The sequence below is a fragment of the Acromyrmex echinatior genome, chromosome 19 (genome assembly GCF_024713525.1).
Source record: "Acromyrmex echinatior isolate Ae372 chromosome 19, ASM2471352v2, whole genome shotgun sequence".
NCBI lineage: Eukaryota > Metazoa > Arthropoda > Insecta > Hymenoptera > Formicidae > Acromyrmex > Acromyrmex echinatior.
The window spans coordinates 5809215-5834299 of NC_141870.1; the positions used below are offsets into that span (position 1 = coordinate 5809215).

Genomic DNA, 25085 nt, shown 5'->3' on the forward strand with positions numbered 1-25085 from the left:
ATATAATTTTCCACACGAAAGAACGTTTTTTTTTTAAGTATCTAAAATGTCGGCTAAATATTGTATAATACAGACAAATCTGAAAATAATTTCCTTGGACCATCAATATAATTATGTAAGACACCAAACTGATTCAATTGGTTAGAATGTCAAAACGCATTACTCATTCTGCTTGAAATTCCCAATTTGTGATGGTCCAACAAAATTATTTCAAAAATAAGTATGACCGTACTTATAAATGATATATATAATTATGATAGGGAACGCCAATAATCGGGCAAAATTAGATGTTATGAATACTATATGTTATATTCTTAATTTTAAATTTAATTATTTTAGATGTGACTGTGTGCGCCGAAACGTTCAAACGAACATTAATCACAATCGATCTGAGACGCTAATAATATAAACATGAATATGATAAGACACCAAAATATTCGGACATTTCTACATATGAAATAATCCCCTAAATTAAAATTATTTCAAATTTGTATTCAGTTAAATTCTTAAATACTTCAGCAAAATCATTCTTTCCTTAGCATATCGTTTGATAATGTGTTTCAAAATTGATGGATTATCTTAGGATAAAATTCCTAAGATAATTCTCCGTTCTTTAAATAAATTAAATTATTCATCTCGTCTCATTATTATTTAATGATTTAATTTATTTCACTATTTTCTAACAATGCATGTATCTTCTTGATTAAGAAAATACAGTTTCAGCAACTTGCGAGGATTGCGACGATCGCTGCGAGCGGAACGCGTCATTAATCGCGTGAAACACAGTAGGACTAATTCGCTAAAAACAACCGAGTACGTATTTACGGAAAACGACATGAAACGCATTCGTGAGTGTCGCCCGCGGCGACGGTTGCATAAATAGGATTCGGTTATGATAGCGCGCGGCGGCTTCGCACACTTCTGCAATTTGAATTAAACACCTTAACGAGCTGCGTCTAATCCAATATAAACTTGCCGCGAAAACATTTACGCTCTATGGGCCTCGCGTCGTAACTTCGTTCCTCGCATGAGCTATAATTATGGCATAAATGCAAGACGGGTAATTTGGCAAACGTTGCAACGAGAACGTAAGCCATATTTACGTTAACTGTGGAACTTTTATTCAGTTAAAAATTAACATATTTAAAATATCGGAAATTAATCATGGCGCAAAGGTGCGAAAAAATAGAATCCTATTTATTTGCGTTTCTGTAATTCAACGATAATATCAAATACCCTGAACAGTGTATGACAGCGTATTTAGTACGTATATAACCATTTATTTCATTGATATGTGAGTAACAAAAACTTTTTCACTTTTTTATTTAAAAATTGTATTGCTCTAATCAAAATTTGGTTCAGTTAACCAATTGAAAAAAATTTCAATATAATGGAACAATAATTTTTAAATAAAAGGTCAGAAAGTTTTCATTAGTCACGTATCGACAAAATAAATGGTTATACGTACGTAAGCATTTATCTCAACCCGTAGGGTTTAATTCAAAGATGATCGATGCCGCCGCAAAATAATTTCTTGGCCACGCGACTTTTTAGATTCCGACATTCAATCGCATCTTAGCAATCTCTCGAGAGTTTCATCTTTAACTTCATATCCAACGAATACTCTCAACTGTCATCTCAATGTCGAGGGATTAATCGAATATCCGTAACTCTCTCGTTCACCACGTCCGCCAACTGCGTCGGCAAACTCGCGCGGTTACGCTCGTTTCCGCGGTTGAATCCCGCTAACTCCGGGGGCGGCTACTTAACTATGAAAACGGCGCCGTTTCAGCCGGCAGGACAGGCGCGGCGCTAACGAGCGCGGTGAAAGTCCTTACGGCGCTCGTGCACGTAAAGCGATTATGATGGATAACCCGCGGCTCGTTCCGCACGTAAGGAGCAGGAATGGCGGGAAAACGAGGGAGGGGGAGGGATGAAAGAGCAGAAAGGAAGAAAGACGGCCGCGAGAAGAGTGTTCGGGACAGCGAGAGGAATAGCGGGGTGGGACACACGGTGCGCGCGTGTTCCGCAGTATTCCACCATTCCGGCTTGCGCTCCGCTCCGTTCCGTTCCTGTAGATACGCCGCGCACCCCCGTATTTCCTCCCCTTTGGGTTCGCACGTTATTGAGCGCTCGCCCAGCCGAGGCGAGACCCAACCCATCCACATCCTCTGTTCACCCCTGTATATCCTCAGGAGGGAGAGGAAGCGAGAGAGAAAGAGAGACGCGGAGAAAGAGGCAAAAGGGAGCCCGGCGGAGGGCGACGAGAGAGGGACGGATAGATGGATAGACACGAAGGAGCGAGCGCACCCCTCACGGTGGAAGGGTATAGAGGCGAAGGGAGAGAGAGAGAGAGAGAGAGAGAGAGAGAGAGAGAGAGAAGGCGAGGCGACGCTGAAGTTGCGAGAAGAGGCGCGACCCTCCGTGGTGGCTTTCGCTAAACGGAAGACGAGAGGGTGAGATAGTGAAGATAGACGGAGAAAAGGAATAATAGAGGAAGAGAGTCGAGAGAGAGAAAAGAAAGAGCCGAGCGGAGAGGAGCCAACCGGCATGTAAAAAAAAAAGAGAGAAGGGAGAGAGAAGTTGAGTCGAGAAAATGGAAAATTCACCAGCTACATCGGCGGGGTTGGAAAACCGCCGAACATCCCATTCTTCGATTCAGCCCAGCGGCGCCATGCGAGATTTGTTTTAAAATCCTTTTACAATTCCGTGGGCGAGCGTGGAGCCGCGACCGCGTCGTTGCCCGCTCGCTCTTTATATCTCTCCCTCTATCTCTCTCTCTTGTTCTGTTAGCAGGACTATGTAGATTGCGTGTGAAGAGGCTCCCAGGTAATTCTCGACGCTTTATTTCGCGCTTTGAGCCGGCTAGAGCGCGAGGAAGAAACGGCGATCGCTCGCCGAGCGAAAATTGGAAACGAAAACCCCTACTGGTTTTTGACGAGAATTCGTTCTATCATTACATTCTCGTACATGTATGTTGTATCAATGAATGCATAGAATTTTTGAAGATAATCTAAGCAATGGGAAAGTGAGTTAAGAAAAAATTTCATAGCTATATTCGTATTGAGATATATGTACATAATATTTCGATATTTTTGCTAGGCGTTAAGGATGTATCAGATGTATAAGCTTTGCAAAAAGAGACTGAAACTGGAAATTTATACTTTCCGTATAACGACGATTGATGTATACACGTAAAACAGATCCATAACATCAATATTTATATTTAATAATATATTTAATATAATTTTCAAATTTTTAAGTAAACATTTTCTCATTTTATCTCAATTATTTTTTTAAAAACTGTGTATTTATTATTGAAATAATTGTTGATTCAGGTTCTTAATCGCCTGTCAAACTTCTTGTGTTACTTTCAAATATAATATAAAAAAATGTGTAATATTTTTATTTTTCATTCTGTTAAAAAATAATACATCTTTAATGATAATAAATGAAATTTCTACTCTTAAAATAACTAAGAACGAGTAACAAAAATCAATTGAAACATTAAATAATCCTCCGCTTAATCGGAGGAAAATCGCAGAAGCAATGAAAAAAGAATTTTTTTAATTTGATAAAAATTACCGTTTTGTCATTTGTAAATATATTTTGAAAGACATTTTGAAAGACATTGCATGCACATAATATTTTTTCCTCCTGTAAGGTACATCGTTAGTTGCTTCCGGCAAATCCTAATTATTCCTGGCTCTGCCTAAATCATTCTTGAGTGACCTTGAAAGCACGAGGCACAGAGAACACGAGAAATTAGTCGTGGCGAGAACTCACCGGTTGCGGTCGAGGTTGTCGGCTGGTAAGGTGCTCCACCTGGTCCAGCGGGTTGTCCCCCTGGCGTCGCGGGGGTGCCACCGTGAGACGTCGGGATGCCGCGATGCGGTTGCGAGTGCGCGGCCGCGGCCGCGCTGTGCGCGTGAGAGTAAGACTGCGTGAGCGAATGGAGAGGCTCGTGAAACACGTACGCCGGGTAGCCCTCAGCGCGTTGCTGAAGACAGCTTCCACCCATTGACCCGCCCAGGCTGCTTGACATCGAGCTACGAGGGAGAAAAGCATCCGTATCGAAAAACAACCAACTACCTCAACAAGTCACGATATGCATTGGCATGCATGAACGGCAGGCATGAACTCTAATTGCAGTAACGTGTAATTACATTTGCAAATTTCAGGAGTTTCAGGAGAGTTTACCGAAATATTTGGCATTAAAATTTTCACCATTGTGATAAAGATTTTAACAAAATTTCAGCAGAGTCATTTTACACTTTTTACAACAATGAATATCGCGCTGTTATCGAACGATCAAGATTTACTCTTGTACTCTATAAATTTTGCACTTGAGAAAAATGATGTTGCTTTAACGCAAAAAATTCTCTAACCTGTATGTGTCGGGCATAGTGGCAATCGGTTGCGGTATCGATGAGTACATGGCGTTGAATCCAGCGTTTAAGGGTAACCGTGGCGTAGCAGGGGTGGCCGCGGGAGGCGCGGTGCCGCTGCTACCCCCGCCGCTGCCACCGGCGACCACCTGATCGACGGCGGCCCTCCTCTGGTTCCGTAATTTCTCCTCTCGACGCCACTTCGCTCTGCGATTACTGAACCACACCTGCAACCGACACAATGACGGTGCCTTTGTCACGATAAGTGTGCAGCCGCACACTCGGCGCCGCCGGCACGGTATTTCGCATCATCCGCACTCATCCGCATTCGTACTCATTCGCGCTCCACGACTCTCTTCTGCTTCCTCTCCGGAGAGAACGCCTTCATCCTCCCCGAACCATCCTATTGTCCTGTCCCTTCCCCCCTCCCCCTCTCCTTTCTCTCTCTTTCTCTCCCCCTCTTTTTTTCCGCCTCTATCCGACCGAGCCTCTTGTCTACTCTCCAGGTAGCACGAAATCTAGCGCCCAGACTAATCTACTCTTTTCGCATCTCATGCGAATAGAGGCGCGAGTTTGCACGAGACGCTTCTCCAATTTGTTAATTGCGATTGAGCAGTTGTCAGACGGGAAATTGAGTTACTCTTGCTCGCTTGGCCCTTTCCCATGCACAGCACCCTTCTCTTCCTCATCCTCTCTCTACATGTTTTTACCTGCCGCCCCTTCGCTGTCGTGCTTTTATTTTACGCGTCTCTTTTCAAGCTTCTGGTTGCACTACAAATTGCAGCTCGATATCCGAGAAAGAGTGTACTCTAATACGTAATATTGTAGGTAATATACCCCGTCACGCCAATATCGCACCAATCTTGCATTAATATTATCGGGACGGGTCGAAGGTCTTTGATTATTTCTATCTGCGATGTTATTAGATTTTAAAACGTCGATTAACTTTAACCTTTATACTTTTATTCAATCGACTCCTTGTTTCTTTGCAGGGCTATAATTAGAAGGAGATATAGAGAATACGTCAGAATTATATAAAAATGTGACACTGTAGCGAAAATATTAAAGAATTAAGAATGACTTTAATGTCTAAATATCTTTTCACTATGTCGAGGCGATATCCCAAATAACACGATGGAGGTTCGTATAATAAAAATCGAGAGTTTATCTTTCCCTATCCCACGCCTGCACGGATTTCCTGATTTTTGTGATTCCTTTCGGTGATAAGAGGATTCGTCCCCTTCGATATATCGGTTTTTCCCCCGCCGGCACTTAGAGCAATCCATGAACCGTGCATTTGGCTTTCACATCTCTTTTTTATGTGTATATTGCAATACTGTTTAGTAGTGTCAATTTTACAAAGCACACAATTACACGAATTTTATTATTTTACGAATTATATGAAATCATTAGATAAATTGTATGAAATTCACACGAAATATTATTAGGCATCAAAACCCGCTTTGAACCGAATATGAAATACTTCTTTGTTTATCTGATTGAACATTTCGATCGATTTTCATTTAATAGCATTTACATGAATTTTGCGCTTTTCATGTATGATGAAATATTTTAATGCCCCATTCTCTATACGATTATACTTTACTATTATTGATTATTATAAATATAAATTTGTCCTATACAATATCAATCATTGCGTTGATGTAAATGTCAATTGACGGATCCTTCTTATTCACGGAATAATGATCGTCATTAATGAGAAGAGAAGACCCAAAATTATTAAGTTATATTTAATACAGTAAATATAGTCGTGTAATTACAGCGCGAGTTTTTGAGAAAGTAATCCGCATATTTTTGCTAGTGCGCGCAGATGAAAATAGAAGACAAAGCAATAACGGCAATTTCCATTTCTGTCGATTTTGACGTAACGAATTATCGTGTACGATAGAGGAAAAAAAGAGAGATGTTTTTCGCAGCGGAAAGAAATGCCATCAACGTAGAAATACAAGCCTTCCGCAATCTCACGTATAACGCCACGCTACGAGCACGGGGGTCCTCGATTGAATCAAAAAATAAATTCTATCCTCCTGTCCTCCCATTGGCGCAGCAAATCGTGTTCGACCACCCCACCGTCAAATATCTGCCATTCGCCCGCAGCGGGCTCCTTCCGCCCAATACTATCGTCCCTCGTAAACTCGTCCTCCCTCGTTCCGAAAACTCGTCCGAATCGATCCACGCCGAAAGTCCGTGATACGAACACGTTCGGTCCTTAGTGTTACCTACTCAAAGAACACAAGTCTCCTCTCTCAGCATCAACGGCTGAAATGCGGTGAAGACCGGTTTCCGACTCTGGTTTCCGACCTTGAAACTTTCGACCTTCATTCACGATGTGCCAACTGGAAGCGCAAGAAATTCGCTCGTTTACGTACACGCCTCGCAGTACTTTCAGAGATTAATGAAGCGTAAAATACAAATACTGTCACGCTGCGAAGACTCTCATTTTTACCCCCCCCCCCCTCCCCCCATCGCTCCCTTCCCCCCCCAAAAAAGACGTAAACGAGAAAAAAATAGATTCTTTATCTAAAAAAAATTGCGTGACGATGTTAATACTGATTTCAGCAGATCTCGTGCATATCTAACATTCAGCTTTATGATTTATTATTTGCGTCTGTTTTATTCGAGTTGCCCTGGAGCAAAAATCCCTTTAATCCTCGCGTAGCGTATCGGCCATCGCGCTCACACGAGTCGACTTAGGGAATGCCGCGGATGATAATCGGCCAACGACGTGACGGTAGTACAGCGTGGCGAATCTCGTGGCCATGGCCGAGGTATATAGGTGGAAAAGCGAGGGATGGGCCAATCGGAGGGCGACCTCCCTGGGGACACGACCATGGTTGCCATGGTTGCGTCCGAGAACCCTCTTAGGCCTTTTGCACGATCCCTCGCGGTTCGGACGGGCCGCGTTTACATACCGCGCCATGCCGCGCCATGCCGCGTAATGTGTTCTATGTTCCATTAGAGTTCCCGGCACTTCATTCTTCGTCTTTCACATACTTTGCCATTCAGCGATCGACCAGCAATCGGTCCAACTCGGCGATCTCCGCGATTCCTCTCTTTCATTCTCTCCAGCAACCTCTACTATCTTTTTCTCTTCACCCTCTTTCGCTCAGTCTTCCTTTCTCTCTTACCTTCTCTCTCTCTCTCTCTCCCTCCTTCCTCCTCCCCCCCTCTCTCTCTCTCTCTCTCGCTTCCTCGTCAAACTTCTCCTTTTCCCTCCCACGCCGGAACTCCCGGTTTCCTGCACTTAGCAAGATCAATACCAGCCAACGAGGCTTGAAAACATGCGTCAACATGGTCTTGCACTGTTTGTACGTCCACATAACGCTCAGCGCGCTCGGCTACTCTACCACCACACCAAACCCCGCCGGCCACTTCGTCGACCCTTTCGTCTCTTCATACCGCGCTAGTGCAGGTGAGAGGCGGTAGGGGGTGGAAGGTAAACGCGGCCAAACAATGTTCGATAAGGCTACGTATGTATTAACGGTTTGACGTTGGTATTAATTATAATTATACATCACGGCATTTTGCAGCCCTTGTATGATTAAAAACTAAAGGGTGTTATCGAAATGGGAGAATTGCTAAACAACGTCAACATGTATTATGGATATAGTTACACATGTAACGGGGAACTTAATCGTATTGAAAATAATATTTTCATGTTGCTAATAACTATTTAGAACAGATTACTGTAGAAATGGGAAGAAAATATAATTATAACTACAATCGTAATTCAAGTTGTGTCGAGTTATATGTAACAAAATGTAGTAATATATAATGCAATGAATTAAAATAGGACTTTTGATTTAATCCGTTCATTCTGGATAAGAGTTACAATTAGACAACACAAGCGTTTGAAATACCTATATAAAGAGCATTAAAATAAAATAAGTATATTGTAACAATTAAAATGTCCGGATTTTAAAAAATCTTTGAAACTCTTTAATTGTATAACTTTTTTAATTATCGCGGAGGTTAATATTTATGTTTCCTTCACTTTGATTATCACAATTTTTCTACCAGTTGCAGCCTTTGCTACGTCACATGAAGAATATAAACTCGTTTTGCAGAAAAGCGTTGGCGAACAGAGAGAGTTTTGCAGAAACTTTATGAGGAAACGAACAAGAATTGCAGTAGCATTACCCACTTTAAATGCAAGGTTTTGCGAGGTTTCTTATAATTTAAATTATTCTTATTCCGTCGAAATTCTGTCTCTCGTTTTCCTTCATTCTTGACTTTGTCGAGGCAATCAAAGATTCTTCAAATTTGTAAAATTTTCCAAGTCCTTCGGGACATTGGATAAAATTCAATTATCGTTTTGCAATGTCCAATTCAGTAAAACATTTGGATTTGTATAACTGTGTTCCATATTCTCATTTAATAATTTTTAAAATAAAGTTTTCAACACATAAATGCATTATTATCAGAAAAATACATGTTCTAAATACATGTTCTAAATTCTGATAAACAAATAAATCGTGCACCTGCTTACGTATCGCAAACTCGAAGAGACTCGACGAGAAAAATTGTACATAAGAATACATAAATGGCGACGAAGCGGTGCGGTCGAACGAAAGAGGTGACGAAATCCCATTGGAAGTGAGAGCTCGCGAGCGGCATCAAACTCTCGCCGTTGGAGGTGTTTAACGTTCCCCACGTACGAGCACGTGGCCGCACGTTAAAAGCGTTTAATGAAAGGGCGTCGTCGCACTTACGCCGTTCGACCCTCCCGGGAGGAACGGGCGGAATAAGAAGAGCAAGAAGAGAGAAAGACGCGCCCGGGGAAAACGTTGCGAGACGAGGGCGAGAGAGGAGGACAGGTGGGTGGAGCGAAGCGCACACACGCCGCATTCGCACATTCACACTCACCTGGATACGTGCCTCAGGTAATCCGATCTTCTCGGCGAGACGCTCCCGTGCAAACACGTCCGGGTAATGTGTCCGCTCGAATTCTGAAACGAAACCAGTTTGCAACAAGTGCTCGTTATTTAGCTGCGTCGTCGGCATTAATTATCGCGATATAAACGAAGCCGGCCATTGCGTATTTTCTCTCAACCGAGCGGATTCCAAAGGCCAAATGGGGGAGAATACCGATTCTCGATATGTCGATATACCGATTGCTTTTCAGTTTATCACGAACAAATAAATTTATGCGAAAAGTTTTAATTTGAAGAATCTCAAGCACCAAGAAGAAAAATTATATAATTGCCAACATTGCGAATTGCGAGGCATTACACGTCCAATTAAATTTTTAAAGAAGGGAAAATTAATTGAAACAAGAGTTTACAGTCGAGGAAAAGCACGTGATTTCTAAAGTCGTATATACTATTATATTTTGTATTGTACGATACAAGTGACTGTTAAGATTGATAATTTTTTCGGATTTTCTACTAACCTTTCTCGAGGCTGTCTATCTGCTCGTTAGAGAAGGAAGTTCGGTTGCGCTGCAATTTCCTCTTCAGCCTCAGCCGCACTTGCGAGTCCTCGTCGCCAGAGGAGTTGTGCTCCGAATTACCGTCCGAAGTTGTCTCCTGCTGATGCGACAATAGAGACCCGGTGTCTGGAACAAGAATTAATTACCTTTCCTTCAGAATGTATTGTTTCAGCCATCTTAAAGACAAGTTTTCCTCATTTACGATTAAACAATAAGATTAATTTCATCTTACATTTCAAGTATAATCATAATCGTACAAAAAAAAAAACGATTGTCTCCTTCTGTTTCCTAAACTGTGTCAAGCCTTAATCATTTAAACGGTAAAAATTCCACATCTCCGGCATTTTTCTCATAATGCAAGAAGCATCGATCTTATTACAAGAGAGCCTGCCGTTTCGCGTCAAATCAATCGGTCGATCCCGTAACACGATCCGCCGTTCTCGAGATTCCTAGACACCGCCGCGCGTTCAGGCGTGCGCGGCCGGTCTTCGGGGTCGCGTCTCGTGTTGGTGCGTCGGCGTTGGTTCGTACGCGCGCAAGGGTAGCCCCTCGTCAAGCCCCGTGGGCCGCGATTACTTTCCGCCTCCGCGCACCACACCCTCGTCTCTTTCCATTCCTCTCGGTACCTTCCCTACATCCCTCCGTTCTGTCCGTGTCTGTCCCTCCGTACGGCGGAGAGATGTACATATATATATATATATATATATATATATATACACTCCCTTACGCTTGCGTACATAGCTATGTACATATGTATTACGATATATATATATATATATATATATATATATAGATGTTTATATATGTATGTATATATATATATATATATATGTAACACATACCGTTCACTCGTCAGCTGCTCGCTTTCTCGTTCGCTCATCTCAACCCCCGCGCAACCCCCAATTGGACTCAACCCTGCGAAACCCCCTCGACTAGAAATACCGGCACCCCAAACACGCCTCTTTCTTTCCCTCCGGTCCTTCCTGCCCTGCCTCATCGTTCTAACCGTCAACTCCCGTTCTTCTCCTTCCCGCGGAATCCACCCCCAAATCTCCTCGCGAACACCCCTGCGCGTAACGACCAGACCGGCAACGATCCTCGGCGGTCCGCTGCAGACGGATCGTTGGCTTTAATTTTCTAGGTGACGACGCACGCCCGGTGAAGAAAGAGAAGAGATTAGCCCGATGCTCTCTACAATCCGGTCGCTTAATGCGGCCGCTGTGGCCAAAGTGGCCGCGATCGACCGTTCGATGCATTCCTGTGCATTCAAGTGTACACTATAAGCAGCACTTTGACGTATCCAATAAGGCATGAAAACTACTACCTCATAGGTGACAACGCGATTTAAGATACTCCTATATAGATTTGAACAACAATTTTTAAAAAATTCGCTACATTTGATTGTCTCATTTATATTCAACTCAGCGTTAGTGTTATATCGTGAAGTCATTTGGCGCGCAAAAATATATTTTGATATACTAATATACAGATGTTAGAGAGAGAATATTTATTAGGTCAAGATAATTAGATTGATATATATAATCAAGAGACATATATAATGAATCACAAGACTGCAAAAAAGCGTTTTGGAAAGCACTTTTCTATCTGTCACTTATCGGTTCATTTAATCTGCCTATTAAATACGATCACATCTGGGTTCGTCATTCGTGGTTTTGACTAAAGAGCCGCGAGCATAATTTTCGTGATCTTATTAGACTTATAGCGCTATAGAATAGATCTTTCATTCCTTATTCGAACACGTATGTACACGTACATTGAACGCGCGCGCGCGAGATGTCGAAAGTCCATCAAGTGAATCATAATTCACAATGCAACGTACAATTCTCGTGAATCGAACGAAAGGACGAGAGAACGCAATCATTCGAAGAAATCTTTTCAAAAGCAAGATTATATAAATTTTAGTGTGCAAAGGCAAATACATATTAATCGAAATTTTAATTAAATTGAATTTTCATACTAAAACTATTATATGAATTATTTTTTTTACACGAAAGAAAGATTTTTATAATCCTTATTTACAACATAAAGTTATTTTCTTTTTTAACACGGATTTCATTTTTCACTATTTGAAAGGTAAAATAAAGTTGGATTAAAAGATAACAACTGGTAAATTAGTAACGATCTGCATGGTCTCTAACATGATGAATAAAACAAGCCATCAACAGATGCCGACTCCGCTAATATTTTATCAGTATTTCATCAATTAAGTAAAAGTAAATCAAAAACTTACCGCTTCGCTTCAGCAAAGAATCGTCACGGCCGTGAAGCTGACTGCCGGGCAGAAGAGTCTGACCGGATCCAGGAGTCGCCGCAGTTGGAATTCCCGTGGCCAGAGGATGATGGGGAGGTGTTGCCGAATACCATGCTGGTGGCCAACCTGCTGCCTGCCCGTTAAACATTCTCAGCTTGTCGTAGACACTCTCGGCACCCTGATGCGCTTGCACCGCGGCCGCCTGTTGCTCCTTCTGCGAAGCCAAGTTCCTGAGTACCCTGTTAATGGACGACACCTACAAAAAGACGGAGATTTTCGATTAGGATTAATTCCCGAATCATTTATTAATTCAATCCTATGAGGATCAAGAAAGTGCTATAAAAGCTGCTGTCAACTTTTGTACTTTTTATTGAAATTGCTGGCAACAATTTTTGTAAAAATTATAAGTAAATTTGTTTCGAAGTCTCTTAAAAATTTAGTAAAAATTATTATGCAAATTATGTTTGTCTTTATTTTAAATTCGAAATCAGTTCAGGAAATGTAACATTTTAATAGTTATACGTATAAAAAGAATGTTTAATATTAATAGATATTTCTAAATATATATATATATATATATAATTCGATTAACGATCTGTGTATCTAAAACTTTTTTAAGTTGCCAATGGTGATTAATCTCCAATCTTTTATAATTTAAAGACTATAGAAGCAATTACCATTTTTTCTAATTTTGCTTCTAATATTCCTGTAGTTTACAGAAAAAATTGATGATTTAGAGAAAATGTTGCGTCGTTTTTCTAATGATACGCGGTGATCCTTATGCACTCAAGATACCTCCATCGTCCACTCTCGATCAAGAAAAAGGGAGATAGAGGCAAAAGAGGCTGGCGTGGCGGATCGGGGCAAGGCTCTTTGTAAAGTCTCACAACCTCAGCCACTCGTCGTCGCACGAGAATCATTTCCGTCGTCATAGTTGAGCACTGATTGTCCGTCCCTCGCCGTCGCCCCTTGCGCGGGATCTTTCTTCCTCTTTTTCGTCCTCCTGCGGTCGCGGGATGCGAAGGGGGTCATACCCAGATGAAAGGACACCGCCATCCAATTATTATTACATAAAACGGTCTCCACGGCTCTTCGTATCCGGCCCCTCCTATCCGAGGGACGGTCGCCGTCGTCATCGTTGTCGTCTTCACCTTACGCCCGCAACCGAGCCACTGGCTAACTCCAAAGTTATAACGAGCCGGCGTATAGCACAGGGATCTAAGCATTGCGCTCTCAACTTGCACATAATGGTCCTCAGCGTACTCCATACGCGCGCCAACCCCATCCTCCACACCCTTCTGCAATCGACGCCAGGCTCGGTGCAGCAGCTGGATATACACAGCCGTTAATGCAGCGCGGACGTCGGATATCGAGCGGAGCTTCTTAATTACGAGGTCGACAAGTTTCGACAAGAGCGGTATGAGAGCAAAGCCGATCCTTCTCGCGTAGTTTGAGTTAAAACCGACGGAATAATGGCCGAGTGAGACGCTGAGAGAACGTCACCGTTAGAATAGCGCGCTGCTATTAGAATTAAAAAAAACGAGGAAACCTGACTTGGATGGTTCGATTATATTCGAGGTACATTCAGGTAAATATTGTGCTTTTCGTAAATATCGTCCTACCGACTATGACGAAATTTCGTCATAAAATACAGGTAATTTTTTACGTAAAGCGATCTACCGCGATGTAATGAGAATTGTTAGGAGATATAAGAAAAAGTAGAATCACGTGTAAATTCAATCGCGAATAGAATATGTGCGAATATTAGGAAACATCGATTTTCATTGATCACACTTCCTACGTCTGGAGCTCATCGAGCGTACGTAACTTCCATCTCGACCCATTCCGACGCTACGAGATAGTAACAGGCGAATAGCGGAAGCAACGTTTCGAGACGAGCTAGCTCCAGCTAACCCGGACCAGGGCTCTCCGTCATCAAACCGTCTATCCAGGCTTGGATGCCGGGAGAGAGAGATCCCGACTGTACGCTCCGGACCGCTCTACTCTCGCCGCACAACAGCCGCAGCGTCGATGCAGGCCATTACACGCGCGACCGGACACGAATAATTGTGCAACACGCTTAACTGATCCCATTCACCCTGATTCTACCCGCTCCCGTCCGCTCTCGCCGCCGACTAACCCTGCGCGCACCCCCGATACCAACCCCCGACGCAATGTGTACCAGCCGCAATAGCCAACGTCACCGCCAATACTACCAGCGATCCACCAGTAATCGAGAAAAGATCGAAACGATCGAAAGAACGATCTGTCAATCAAATTGTCTCTCTTCTCTCTCGGTTCTGATTTTAAACTCTCCAAAATTATTCCAGACTGATTTTTGATTCATCGATTTCAAGTTATATTTACCAATTTTATCAACTTTATATTTCATTATTATAAGCAAATTTAAGAAATTTATTGTTAATAGAACGATGTTTGTCATTTCAATAAAAATATGTGATAAATATTAAATGTATTAGATCTGTCCGCGTTGCCTGCACTTTTTGCACTTAGCATCTTCGTTCTCTCTCTTTTCAACATCTGAATATATATTTATCCCGTTTTAAGTACAAACATTTTTTTGGGATTCCAAGCAACGCGAACAAACCTATTAAGAGATGAGATATACTTGGTATTTTCCAGCAAGAGACACAGTGTGTCCTCGGACAATAAAAAATCCAAAATCGAGATATAAGACTTTTAAAAAATTTCTTTTAGAAAAAATGTCTTTAAGATATCCCGTTTTCGGACATGCGCGTGTTGTATGGAATAATAATGATTTCATGTTTGTTCATTGACAAACGACAAGGATATAACGATATCTGGAAAGCACCCGCTAGAGCGATGTTTTCAAATGTAATCTCGCCAATAGCTAACACGTTACATGCTTAACGACAGAAGCGCGTGCTAGACGTTCTGATTGATCATCCTAGAATCCCCAACATCCCCCATCGACCTTCTTCATTCGGCAATTCCAAGAAACACACTAGCAAGAGCGAGTTTGCTCCACAAGCCGATGGATAACGACTTGTACGCGTGCCATCCCCCTCGGTATTCCTGACGGGCAGCCGATAGGGGGATCTGTCAGTAGAGAGAGCATCCTCGGAGGAGCCAGACGAGAGGACGATCGACTTCGAGGATATTTCGCGCGGTCGGGATGGAAGGTTGGGTGGGCAGGATGTTTGGTAGATGGACGGACGTATACAACGGAGAGGATTCTTCGAGTTCGGAGAAGGGCGATCAGCGTCCAGGAGGGTGGACAATGCCGAGGTCCGCGTAATGGACCGATTACCCCACCCAGCCGATCGTATTGACGAGACTTTGATTAGGGTCGAGTGGCCGGATCCGACGGGTAAGTACACCCGACCGGCTGTGCGCCACGATAAGTCGACGGCGGATTACGCGTAAACTTATACCGTATCCAATCAATGTATGACGCCAATACAGCGGGAAATTTATTCGCGCGTCACAAATTTATGCGAGACGAGAGAATCGTCCACGCAATCTAGAGGAATTAGAATCTGCGTAATCCGCTCATTTAAATTCGTTTTGTTCTAATCTATCATTCGTGATATTTAGCGAGATTTAGTTCAGTCAAGTTACCACGTTTATCAATTATTTATCAATTATTAATCTGACAGTCTGCATCCTAAATTAAGCGTATCTCACGTAATCAGATTTTTTTTTTCTTTTACTTACGCTGGGTATATTATCGTTATTGCAAACGCCCTCCTGCAAAAGTCGATCGCGAATCTCCCAGGCAAAGATCGAGGGACATTCTCTTTTGTAGTCGGCAATTTTGTTGACCACAGGCGTTGTCGCCACTCGCGGCTTGCTACCGCCGATTGCCCGCGGCTTGATTGAACCAGTCTCGTAATACCTGGAAAAAGAAAATTGTTATTTTCGTTTAACGTATGTTACGGTTTACAGAACGGGAAAGCCACTATAGTAGCGCTAAAATAGTATTATATTTTGAAACAAGGAATGCAATAAAATTATAAATTATGCAAATATTACTTAAGAAAACGTTGTAAATTTTAAAAATAGATCCTTGTTCTATAAAGATTAAATAGATTACATGGTATGGTTACTAAAAAGAAAAACGAGTTGTTTTTTATAAACAAGAAATCATTGGATAAAAACTAGCTTTATTAATACTCCGCAATTTGCAGAAACGATGTTACATTCACGGAAATATTGCTACATGAAAAATGGAGACATAACGTAACATTCGTTCATTATTATACATCCAATTATTTTTAAATCTTTAGCATCACTAAAAATGAATGATTGAAAATGGAAGGAAATCCAGTGAATTCTGTCGCAAATTTATCGATTGGCCTTTAATTGTATCGAGAAAATACAAGCAGTTGTGTCTTGTGGCCATTGAACACCCCCCCCCCCTTCCCTCCCATTCATTGATTGAATTAACTAGACTAGTAAAAACAATAGCAATGAGCGATCAAATTCCATTGGTAGTCAAGTGTCGCAGAACGCGCTCGTCCACATGAATAATTAGAAGGGAGATGAAGGCGCGGTACTTACCTGCCGAGGATTTTGGAGACGCATCCATTGCTGACTTGCAGTATGCGCGATATGTCGCACGGTCTAGCACCGCTGTGGGCCAGCTCGACGATCTTCTGCCTCGTGGAATCCGGCAGTGGTCGGCCGTTGACGTAAACGCCGCCGAGCTGGTTAACCCCGCTGTGTCCTGCAGCCGAGCACCCAAATATTGAGTTCTGTCCGACCATAGAACCCCCGCCAATACCCGCGCCACCCCCGTGCATCAAGTCCTCCTCTGTGAACCAAAACGCGCGCAGAACATCTGATTGGTAAACAGCCGGATAGTACACGTTTCGCCGTGATAGTACGCGTTCTTATTAGTCTAATTAGCACTCGCGCCCGTCGCACGGATCCGGAAGCGGAAGCGTCAGATTGAACACCAAGGGAGATGTTTGCGCCGCGATCACACGCTCCGCCGCCCTGCGGATGTCACGTAACGAAGATCAGTTTGACCCTTGCGCGCCGATTAATTCGCTGCCGTGTACCTTATTACACGATTACACGACATCTGCGTACGGTATACGTACTGCGTATAACGTGCACGGAGGAATCGTCGAAACGGAAATATATCGCGTAGATACCGTACGACACGATATGTTGTCGACAACGGTAATTGCGACGCGAGTGGACAATAGGTATAACGAATAGATACACGGTACGGTATATCGTGTAATTTGATCATTACGTGCAGGGAGGTTTCAGAAATGATGAAACAGTTGCAGAATTGTAACAGACATAGCTTACAATGTAGACGTACATGTACATAAACGGAAATGCATTCGACTTGCTCGGGGAATACAGTGTTAATGAAGACAATTCAAAAGACATTTCACATATAATGAACAAAACGGCTTTTCACATACGTGTCCTAACTAAATGTGAGCAAAAGTGGACCTTTCAGCTTCTCTCGCCACTTTGTTATAATTCTCGTAGTGCGTCGTCGCCGACGCAAAGAAAAAGACGCAATGAGAGAGCGGCGCGACGTGCGGATGATGAGAGACTCGAGAGGAGGAGACTCGGCGTTACTAAATGCATCTTGCAATTAACAAATTTAATTAATTCCCGCTTTTGCGCCGCGCAAAACGACAAGAAATAGTTGGAATGTAATCTTGGATAGCTCGCTCCGCCTTTGTCGCTGTGCGAAATCCACTTCGTATAACGACACGAAGTGGTTTTCTCGCTCCCTGTCTCGCCGCCTGTCCCTTCCTCTCGTTCCGCCACCTTCTATCCTTACGCCATTTCTGTCGTATCTTATTTTCACCGATGCGAAAAGATTGAAGATCGCCGCATCTTACGATCAATCGACGTTATAAAAATGTAAGAGGACAGAAGGTGACAGAATTCCTTTGACAGAATATGCTAATTTTTCAGAAATTAATCGTGGTTCTCAATGACTGCAATCATTGAATTAGATCGATTGTAAAATATGATTATAAAATTTTATATTGACATTAAATTATTATATCTTTTATATCTTCTTATATCATAGTTATTAATATCATTGAATTGCTTGTCATTTAATACGTAGTATTGTTATTCTAGTTCTGTTCATGATTGAATTTCAGAACTGATAAAGAATTCGATGCGCGATTATAGAATTGGATATACATATACAAAAAATCCATCCTGAAATATTTAATATTAAGATGCGCTTTATAATAAAAAATAGAATTATTTCTCTTCATTAATTTATTCTCGTTTAATTTAATTCCCCTCTAATTGGTCTAATTTTGCTGTATTATTAGAATTAAATAACTATATAATATAAGTAAATAACAAATATTTTTAAATTACCTTACAAAGCTTGCTAGAGTCCTTAAAAAAATTTATTATTATTATTTTCTATATAGATTCGTCTCTAGCCGATGTCTTTTTTATTCGTACTATCTGTTGGCAATAATATTGTAGATCTGTTGTACAATTCTGCACTTATTGCGGAAGGTTTTCCAGCTTCAGTCGTCCCTGCATTATAACCAGAGCTTTTTAAGCGAGCTTCAAGCATACTGAAAGGAATGGAATATGGTGATGAAAAACGAGAAGCGAGAAATTGGGAGTTGAGAGTCTTGTTACAAATAATTCCGCGGCGAGGTAACGCGGAAATTTTCGAGGGGATGCTTCTTACCCCTCCATTTTATCGCGGTACTGGATGCTACGCTTCGCAAATGCAAGAAGAGAGAAGTAATGTCATCTTTTTTAGAATGCGATTTTATAACTGTATTTAATTTCATGGCCTCCTTCACTGAGAGAAAAGATTTTGTTAATTTAATAAGCCACCAGTAGCCCTTTAATCGGTGATCGGTAAATATGTGACAACAAATTTTGTTGTTGTGTTTGTTACTAGTCTGCTATACCAAGCAATTATTAGTAACAGAAGCAAATTATAGAATCTAATCTATCTTTTGGATAGACTTTAGGCTCGTTTACGTAGAATTCGTAGATGATCGTGGAGTCTTAAGTCGTAGGAAACCGAACAAGCACAGTCAAATGTAGGGAGAATACTTGACTAGAATTGGTCAATTTCTTACGATTTGGGGTCCTGCAATCATCCTACGACTTTTATAATATATATATGAGCCTCTTATTTGCTAGCGATACTATTAATTATTTGTTACATTGACGAATATTAATTTGCAATCGTAACAAATCGATCGGTTTTTTAACAAATATCACATTTGCTTTCCTTTGATTTGTTCCTATAACAAAATCATTTCTCAGTGTTATGAGAGTACGATAAAATAAAAGAAAAGGCTTTGAAATAGATTGAGAAATATTTTGCGAAGCTTTTAAGAAGCATAGAAAAACTAAAATAAATTGAATCATTCTTGACACGATCCAGAATTTCAAAATATCGTAATTTTGTAGAAAAGGAATTGATCTTTGTTATCAACTCGTCGTTTACAGTTCTCATCACTTTCCGCGAACTTTGTGCCTCGGTGAGTTTAAAATTTCTTTGATTACGCGCACGATGGAAAGTAGATGATAACGATAAGAGACATTTTCCTCAAACCAATTAAAACGACACTTTCCGCAATTTCTTTTACGATGAGTTAATGAATATTCATTCTTTGCTCGATTTAATAAAAGCACACAGATCCGCGAATACGTGCAACTATCACATTTCTAGAGCGATATTATAATTTCTATATTTTATATATGTATATATGTATATATATATATATGTATGTATCACTGTATCACTCCATTATAATATGACATATCAAAGATAAAGCCCTTTGCAATAAATCATTAATTTATTTCGTGTGTCGTGATATAATTTTCATATTTTAATTATTTGGTAAAACGCTATTCAAATATATATATATATATATATATATATATATATATATATATATATATATATATATATATATATATATATATAGATGACTATTTGAAGATACTACTCGAAGAAACTTTGTCTCGTACTCTTCTGAATCACTTGATCCTTTCGACAGAATAATTTGTGTTAAAAATAGACGACGGTGAAAGCGAGGACGCGTCGCGACAGCCTCTCGTCCTTTGAAGGGACAGCGCACGAGTCTGTGCTGTTTTTCACAAGTTTAATTCGTTACAAAGGGGACAAGTGTGCACGACTTAGCTCGTATACACGTATACGAGCGCGAGATTCACCCTTTCTGTCATCGTCTTTTGCCTCACGCCCTCCACCTCCTCCTCCCCAGGGGGGACGACCACCCCCGACAGACGGGGATGATGTCGGTGAGAGGGCTCGAATATCGCCCGAGCCCGACGCCGTCGACCCGTGCACACACCCGCCGCGCCGGTCGCACACATTCTTTATATATAATTTCGCGTTAATCTACGCGGCGGTGCGGCGCAAAAGCGAGTCGCGCCGCAAAGTGAGGCAAAAAGGTTCCACTTGGCTGAGCGTGAAACGGGACACAGATTAAATCCCATCCTGTGCAACCCCGGCGCACGACGTCGCGGCACCCTCGTCCTCCCCCGGCCTCCCCCGGCCTCCCTGCGTCGGTTCGCTCGGTCGAGCCACCCCTTGCCACCCTCGCCAAACATCCCCCTCCTCCTGATCTCTGCGCCGGACGAGAGGCGGTCTTTAAGCGCGAAAACGATCGCCAGTCAAGGTATTTAAGATGCGCGAATAGACGCGACGAATGTAGCGAGCTGGCGAGTCGACTTTGTAATTGGGTCCTCGATGGAAATTTTTGTGAGGTCTGTTCGACAATGAGAACGGAAGTTAAACTAAATGACTTATTTTCTCTTGAATTTCTAAGCGTTAATACACTCTAAAAAATAGCATCTGTGTAATTCTCACTGTGCTATAATATGATAATATTAACATCAATGCGATGTGTGAATTTAACACCATGGGTGTGTTAAATTCACACCATGATGATGTTGATATAAACTTCAAGGGCTTGAAATCCACACCATGTTGGTATTAATAAACACACAGTGAGAGTTATACAGACACCGCATGTTAAATCCACACTCCGATACTTCTTACAGTGTATAAGAAATTGCACAGAAACGTTAATGTTGTCTACAATATACGAAGTAAGCTTGGTATAAAAAACAAGAGTAACAAATTGACTAATCATGATCGAATGTGAGAATGATCGAATGTAATTGGTCAATTCTTACTTTTCCTTCTTACACCAAGCTACTCTGCATATTGTAGGCGATGCATTACAGTTTCAAAAATGTCGAAACACTTGATCAATTTCGTGAGTCATTGTGTGCATACATAGATCCTAGACGAACAAACATTAAACCCGTTGGAAAGGAACGATTGATCGTTACCCGATAATAGAAACAAAACAGTTCAGCGGAGCGGCTAATGCGCCACTCCAATTTCCAACGATGACGGAAAGTTTGCAGCGGAATAGTTGTTTAATGGGATGTAATAATAGTTTGCGGGTAATTAGTCCCGCGTTGCGACTCGAAACCGGCCGAACGTAATCAGTTACAGAGTGTGCCGGTTCGAATTCATTTAACGAACTGCTGTTTATCCGTTGACATCCATAAAAAATATCGTTTTCGCGACCAAATTGCTTTCACCTCTCGTCGTTGCGTCGCGCATACGCTAAATAATATAATTATGCGCGCCGACCGCATTAATTAGACACACATAAATCGTCCAACTCTCCGAGCTTGATATAACAGAAGCGATTACAAAACAGATATTTCCGTTGCGATAATACAAAACGTGTTATTAGACTGCTAGGGAAAAAAAAAAGACATTTAGAGTCAGCCTGTTTCCCAGTATTGTAAGTATACACAATCGAGAATTAACGAACATTTACCGCGACTCAATTATCCAATTGTTTACATTGAAAATTAAGATAAATGTGACGGCAAATAACTAATAATTGAATAAATAACGGAAGAGAGGCTTCAAGAAAGGATCCCATACTAATTATATGGTACATTGGGTGCTAGTGAAATGAGCTAATTTTCACGTAGGTATAATGTAGCTTATAATGTGGTGAACAAAAGACGTCAGACATAAAGGTTAATAAAGAGTAGATTTTGAGTTATGAAGAATCAAAAGTGTCAAACTTGTAAACATCTTTAATACACTGTAGCTCAAAAACTATCCATTATCGAGCCTTACGTTTATATAACATCTTTTATTCACCACGTTAAAAACTAACTCATTTCACCGAAATCCAATTTTCCATATAATTAATGTGGAGTCTTTTATTCCAGAACTATCATCATATTAATGTTCTCACTGAACATTTACAAGATCTAGTCGCGATCATTTCCGGCGACAGTCTTGGAATCTGTTAGCGGCATAACGTCGAGCGGTCGGATGCGCTTCTGAAGTCGACGCGTTTGTCGAGTGTCACCGACTAAACGTTATTATCACGTTGGTAGAGATTCCGAAGGAAGAGCAAACCGGGGCTGGGTTGGGAGGGAAAAGGGTGCTGCCGAGCCGGGGTACAGCCTCCGAGCGTTTCGTCATAAACTCGGCGAATACGATGGAGAGCGAGAGAGAGAAGTTCATCTCGTGCGCGTCTTTCAACGACATCAAAGATGGCGTGCCAGGCATACGCTCTCTAATGAGTTGAATCGCGGTAAGAGCGCTCCGAGAGACGACGAATTCATTACGGACGGTGTTAAGAGGCGACGGCGCAGTATTAGCAACCCGCCATCCCCCGGCAACGCATACTCATTACGGCGCTCGTTATTATTGACACCAGTGTGTAAGGCAGGCTCACAAGTATGTGTCTTCCCTGTAGCTTTTCCCAGGTAAATACCGAACTTATGGCCGCGGGGTTAGTAATTCACGTACGTTCGCGCGTTCGTTACTATTCACGTATAACAAGATGCTTCACGCGGGAATACGCGAGATAACGCGATAATCTCGACGCCGCTGCGCAACGATTAAATAAGTTTTGCGCCGGTAAACGGGATAACGGACCGTGAAATCCCGACTCGATAAACGCTCATTGTCGAAAGGAGCTATTGTCGTAACGTAAATGCAACAGCAAACCTTGAGATCATCGAAGTAACTAGCTTGTCATTCGTATGTAGTTTCTTCACGCCATCGGCGTTTAATTGATTTTTCAATTCTTCGCGCTCATGAACGAGTTATCTTCATTTGGGTTATTCTCCATTTGACAATTGCAAACGAAATGTGTTGCGAATGTGTTGCAAAAGATTTAATGGCTTGATTACACCTATTAATGTTTAATCCTCTGGAGCTGATGCCAAAATCTGTAATACAATTACTGACGCTGGGTCTGTAAGACCCATAATTCTTGGTACATACAACTGGGTCATTTGTGTTCTGCATATTTCTATTCAAAAACTTGAAGCACATCAAATAATTAGTTACATATTTACTTATATACAATTTTTTAAAAATATATAACCTTATAAATACTTTCAAATAATATTAAAGCATATGTAAGAATCACTTAATAATTCTTGTATATTTGTTAAAGTGATGAAAATTAATTCGGGATACTGTAATGAAGGACCAGAAAATCGTCGTGTATATTAAAGATTAATATATGTTCATTAAAAAATACTAATTAATTTCAAGGAACAAAAATGACATAACTCGTATTAAAAAAATACTTATTTTAGGCCGATATTCATAATCAAATTTTATGCTTAAGGCAGTCTCAAATGTCTTAAGATATCATGAACCAATCAGAGAGCCGATTAATATTAGTATCTTAAGACATTACTTAGAACAGTCTTGAAATAAAAATGGATTACAAATGTCAGGCTTTAGTATTTTTTCATACGTGTCGATTTATTATTTGAAATTAATTAGTGTCTTTTAATGAACATGTGTTGCTCTTTGGTACACATAATAATTTATTACAATAATTCAAATTTCCAGATAAAATATAAAGAATATATATAAATGAGTGGGATCCAATAAACTTAGCCAGCTCTGGAGGCTTAATAGGATAAATTAATAGCTTTTCATACACGCACATAAAGTGTTCTAGAATCCGCCTGCAGTTACTTTCAAATAAACCGAATGTAACGGAATACACTGTAGCTTCCGTCCTAATACGCCGACAGCCACGTAAACCGGAGAACCAAACTGGCGAATTCGAAGCTCTCCTACATATACCTACATATATACCTACAGGCAAAAGTTATCGGCGTGTCTCGCGGACGTATTGCGGAACCGCGGTCTCTATTGATTGATCGCGGGGATAATCCCGCAGCGCCGACATTTATTACCCCCTTGGAACAGCGGAGGCAGGTAATCTCCGCAGCCTCCGTGCTCTGGCACGCGCGAGATTCGATCCAGAGCCCGTAACCAACGCGCGGAACCCATAACCATTAACAAATCTCGTGTAGCGACGAGAACGAAATAAAGCGCTCTCGTGAATCGGCCGTTTGATTCCAAATAGCTTCTGGGGTTTTTATGGAGAACCGAAGTAAGAGGAAGCGCTATCTCTCTCTCTCCCTCCCTCTCATTTCCTGACATATACATACAGTACATAAGAGAAGGAGAAAATACGAGAAGAAGCAGACTAGTAGTTGGACGAATGAAAGAAGGGCGCATTCGTGCCACGCGAGCATTGTCCGCCTCCTAGCTAATGCGAGGAGGGGGCATTATAGGAAGAGAAAGAGGGGGGGAAGCACTTACCCTCCTACAAGTCCCATTATGATCTCGCGTGGGCCGCGTCTCCGCTCTGGAATAAAGTGTGGGTAAATCCTCGACCGGAGAGAAAGATTACGTTGCGTCGAGACAAATTGGCGGTGTAAGCAGCCCACGCTTATTGTCGGGGGGTACGAAGAAAGGGAGGTCAGCCTAACCGAGAGTCAGCCTAACCGATTGTTGCCGGGTGTGGTGCGCGTTGGGGTCGCGAGGACGAATCTCTCGAGGTGCAAGAGGGCCACTACCCTTCGCCTCGCCGGAATCACTGGCGAAGGGGCTGCTGGCCCGACAGAAGCC

At 41.7% G+C, this 25085-nt stretch overlaps 1 protein-coding gene across 2 annotated transcripts in view; it reads right to left on the minus strand.

Moving 5' to 3' along the window:
• Positions 1-25085, minus strand: part of toy (paired box 6 protein twin of eyeless) — a 32842-nt gene that overhangs the window by 5417 nt on the left and 2340 nt on the right. Inside the window, exons 2-8 of one of the 2 annotated variants that reach the window (XM_011061162.2) lie at positions 16658-16910; positions 15812-15992; positions 12092-12368; positions 9802-9966; positions 9288-9358; positions 4389-4615; positions 3787-4049 (exon numbers count right to left, since the gene is read on the minus strand). In XM_011061162.2, coding sequence (XP_011059464.1) covers positions 3787-4049; positions 4389-4615; positions 9288-9358; positions 9802-9966; positions 12092-12368; positions 15812-15992; positions 16658-16910 — 1437 coding nt within the window. Of the gene's footprint in view, positions 1-3786; positions 4050-4388; positions 4616-9275; positions 9359-9801; positions 9967-12091; positions 12369-15811; positions 15993-16657; positions 16911-25085 lie in introns of both variants that reach the window. The other variant, XM_011061161.2, reaches the window with a different exon arrangement.